At 31.7% G+C, this 4,502-nt stretch overlaps 1 protein-coding gene across 1 annotated transcript; it reads right to left on the bottom strand.

The window, feature by feature from the left end:
- LOC137805651 (transcription factor MYB98-like) lies at nt 1-1,668 on the bottom strand. Its single transcript, XM_068605592.1, has 3 exons — nt 1,073-1,668; nt 788-931; nt 1-637 (listed from the first exon to the last, which is right to left on the bottom strand). Exons 1-3 carry the CDS (start codon nt 1,666-1,668, stop codon nt 1-3), a joined length of 1,377 nt encoding a protein of 458 aa, XP_068461693.1.
- Between the last annotated feature and the right edge of the window lie 2,834 nt (nt 1,669-4,502).

Below are 4,502 nucleotides of genomic sequence, written 5' to 3' on the forward strand. Positions count from 1 at the left end.
TTATATACCAATACTTTCATTAACGTGGTGTGATATCATCTCCACCAAATCCAGCTCCTTCTTAACTTCAATCCCCATAGTTGGTGCCCTCATCTCAGTCTCATGATGCTCATCAACATGAACACGTTGCATGATGCCTCCTTGATGAGATTGCTTCCCCTCCATAGTAGAAGCACTTTGTATATTATCTAACAGAGAATCAATGCTACACCCCTCTTCAAACAAGTTATCATCCAAACAAAAATCTGGGACCTCGTTAAAATCATACTTTGGCACCAACTGGCCATTGGGACAGAATTGATCAACACACAGGAGCTGAGCTGCTGCTTTGCCGTTATTGTTTGTCTTAGCATTGCCATTTTTAGCAGATTTTTTTCGATAGTCCATTGGTGGATTTTGGTCTAAGTTCAAGCTCTTGATATATTCCTGAAGAAGAGAGCCTCTAGGGTACTTTGAACGACATTTTCTTTTGGAATATTGTCTTCTCTTTGTTGCGTTCCAATGGTTTTTGATGGAGTTTTCAGTTCTTCCAGTCAATTTTTTTGCAATCTCTGCCCACTTATTTCCTATCTCCGCATGAGCTTCGATCAGTATCTTATCCTCTTCTTCAGTCCATATGTCCTTCTGCAAAATGGCACAAAACTAGTTTGTTTTTTAATATTCAAGGAAGCACAACGAATTTCAAGAGTATAATATATTTAAAAGTATATCAAGGTCTTATGTGGGTTAAGAGGAATAGACTTCAACAATTCGTAGTGAGAAGTGTATCATTATTATTTATTTTTATGACAAATAAATTGAAACCTTAATGTCTGGTCTTAAATGGTTATGCCATCGTTCTCTGCATTGCTTCCCTATTCTCCCAGGCAACGCCTGTGCTATGTGGGACCACTTCCTCACTCCATATTGGTCGACCAGTTGAATCAACAATCTGTTTATGGAAGCATTTTTTTCAACAGAAACATGCCAAATCCATTACGTGAACAAAAAAAGATGTAACGAGATTATATAAATAGGCATTGAAAACAAAAGGTTTAAACATGGAAAGTATATGTTTAATAAAATTATGCACCTGTCTTCATCTGATGTCCATTGCCCCTTCACTATGTTGGATTTCTTCCGAGCTTTGAATGTTCTCCTAGTTGTTGGGGACTCCCTAAGGTTTTTATTCAAACCAACTCTCTTATAATAATTAGGTGGGGATATGCATGAGACTTCATCTGGTACAACAAAATTCAAAGGTTTGGTTTCTAGAGCATTGAAGGGCAGGTATCTTTGGTTTGCCACCACCATATCCATTTGATTCGTCCGAGGGAGGTTCAAACTATAACCTACATATTGGAAATTGTGCATCAGATGAGCATGTGCACTACCATTACTCTCAGCAATAGGTTTGCACTCAAAAACTTCAAAATCAGGAGGTGCAGACTCACAGTTTACATTATGATCAAAGGGATCAAAATTTGGAGTGTGTACCCCGAAAATGGGATTGGATGAGGAGCCATTATTCACAGGAAACTGATCAATATGATGATAATCTTGCAAGAAACCCTGTGAGGAAGGAGCTCCAAAAGGAAGCTCATCCCCCATGCTGGGTTTCAAGCAGTTTTCTTGCACATGCATTGGCTGAGAGGCATAGTTTTCCGTGAGGTTTGCTTCAATGTCCATGAGAGTAGTAATAGAAACTGAAACTGAGGGAAATATTTGCGTTTCAAACCATCTCCGTTTGTGTTCCTTATATGAGAGAGAGATTGAGAATGCATTAATTGCATGGCAATTGATATGAAGCATCAAATGGCCAAGATTGTTTCACATCTAGGCACTTGACCATATATGTTACAGTTCAAGTATAATAATATTGTTGCTGTTACTTTATTGGCATTGTTACGGTCAAACCTTGCTGTGTGACTAGATATTATGCAGTAGTATGTAATTAATCCATGATTCCTACAAAGCCCACATTAACATTCATAGTTTGACTTTTTTTTTACTCAATAACTTGACTACATTTAGATTCTTTTTAGTATATGTCATTGTTTCTCTTGTAGGGATAATGTCCAAAAAAGCATTAAATGTCCAAAAACATTAAGCTGTGTTCTTTCTTTAGAGTTGAAGAGGGACAAGTCCTAAAAAACACTGCTACACTATACAACATAAATTCCTAGAGGGACAAATTTGGGTACAGTACTATGACTATTGAGAATGTTCTGAAGCATGAACACCTAATTTAACATGTCATTTACTTGGGTCAATGCATAACCTTCACTCAGGATGAAAACCTAATTAGGTCAAATTGAATGGCCTCTAAATAAGGGAGCACTTTCACTCCACTGATACTGATAGCTTGATATTCTAACCTTTCCATTCATTTACTATAGTCTGATGTTAAAGACGAAGTACATGCTCATATCTGATTATTTTTTAGGATTTCTTAAAGAAAACTTTCTATAATTTTTTAATCGAAACTTATTTCAATCCAAAATAAACTAATTCAAATATAGAATGAACATTTTATTAGTGAATCTTTTTGGGAAATAAATCTACTTAACTTGAGATGCATCTAGTTTTAATGATATTTGTGCATATAATTTACTGCACCTAACATAGAGTTAATTGAGTTAACACTCTCAACAGTTGAACCTCCTTCTTCCCATACAAAATAGTCTTACCTGAAAAAGTCTTGTGAAGTAACTGACCATAACTAGTTAACAACTTCTATTTAATTTTTAAGTTTAAACGTTTCAGAAAAAGACAATTACTGACAAAGGATCATTCTCAGTAATAATCAGCTTTAAATGGATATAAAATCACCAAAGAAAGATCAAATTTCCCCCAAAAGAATCAGAGTTATTCTCTATTAAACATGTTTGCTCCATTTAAGATTATTTCAGCTACATCTTTAGTCTATACTAAAAAAATAATTTTTTTTATAGTTTTTGAAACAATTTTTTCTCATTAGTTTTTTTTATACAGATATATATTTTAGTCTTAAAAAATTATTATCCAAATAATAAAACTCTAAGAATTTTTGTAAAAAAAAGAAATTATATATATATATATATATTAAATTATAGATATTACAGTGTATAGATAACATTTAAATAAAAGACCGGTGCAATTTTGTGAGGTAGGAAGAACCTACAAGTAAAGATTCTAACAAAGGGTGTGTTTACACATAATGTTTTAAAGGTTTGTCGTACTAATTAGCATTTTACATATTTCATATAACCAAAAACAATGTTGACAAAGTTTTCATTATTTTACTTGAGAAACAAAGGAGTGTGGAGCAAAATATGTATGTTTTTTGGTAAAAAAATGTCTATTGGTCACTTTTTTCATAAGAAAGACAGATAATATAAACTAAAATGTTTCTACTTTTTGTGCACGACGGAGATTCACATCCCACATGACGTTGAGACAAAGAACATCACAAAACATCGATCACTATAGTTTTTATTGTGACAAAACGACGTTTACCTCTACACAGTTTTGACCTTTGTTTTTTTTTCAATTATATATAATTATTTATTTTAACAAAATTTTGCAAAAAAAGTACATTTTTTCTATTTCTAAATAAAATATTATATTGTTAAATTTTAATAGTTTTTATAATCTTATTAGTATCATTATTTTAAATTTTAAATTTAAATATATTTTTAGTCCTTCAATTTGATAAAATATTTTTTTAATCTTTCAAAAATCTATACTGATCTCTTTCTGTCTTCCTGTCAGTGTTGTTTTTTCGTGAAAAAACAGAAGACATGTCACCCACTATTACTTATGACTCACCAATCCAAATAAATATCACTGAACATGTCAATCTTTTTTTTAGTTATATTATAAATTCTTATTTGACGCAGGGTCATAGTTTGTGTGTTTTGCTGTTAGAACCATTTGTTTTGAACCTTCTTTTTCCATTACATTTCATCCTTTGAAAAAATCTTTTGGATGATACCATATGATCAATGTTTGGAGATTGATTAATCTAGTGAGTATATGTAAACGGGGCCTCTGTAACAAGTATAAAAAACATTCATATCCAAGTTGTTTAGATGGGACATAAAGTATGTGTGTATTTATGGGATGTATTTTATATACTAGTTCATATGGTTCAATTAATAATTAATTTATTTCATCTTGTTACTCGTCGTTAAGAAAAGAAAAAAAAATCATTTAATAAATCACTATTTTTATTTTATTTTATTTATTTTAATTTTTAATTAAAATTATTATTATTATAAGGGTTGTATCTTCACTACATACAACATAAATTTAAAGATAACTGGCAAAGGTGAACTAATTTAAGGGCTTTGCAGATGAAACATTCTATCTCAGATTCAATTCTGCTGTTCAGGATTAACATAATACTCCTCATTCAAAAGTATCCAATTACTTAATTTGCCCTTTATTTTCTAATCATTCTCTGTTCTATGGTATTTGTCCTTTATTTTCTAACAACAATGTTTCCATATATATGCTTGCAAACCACAGATGACAGTCTA

The sequence above is a fragment of the Phaseolus vulgaris genome, chromosome 3, assembly GCF_000499845.2.
Source record: "Phaseolus vulgaris cultivar G19833 chromosome 3, P. vulgaris v2.0, whole genome shotgun sequence".
NCBI classification, from domain to species: Eukaryota; Viridiplantae; Streptophyta; class Magnoliopsida; order Fabales; family Fabaceae; genus Phaseolus; species Phaseolus vulgaris.

What these genes read in the sequence shown, in the direction of transcription:
- LOC137805651 (XM_068605592.1), bottom strand. Translation starts at nt 1,668, where the DNA reads ATGGACATTGAAGCAAACCTCACGGAAAACTATGCCTCTCAGCCAATG. An exon ending in TGGACATCAGATGAAGACAG is followed by an intron (nt 932 to 1,072) that starts GTGCATAATTTT and finishes TTCCATAAACAG; the next exon opens with ATTGTTGATTCAACTGGTCG. An exon ending in AAGGTTTCAATTTATTTGTC is followed by an intron (nt 638 to 787) that starts ATAAAAATAAAT and finishes AAACTAGTTTTG; the next exon opens with TGCCATTTTGCAGAAGGACA.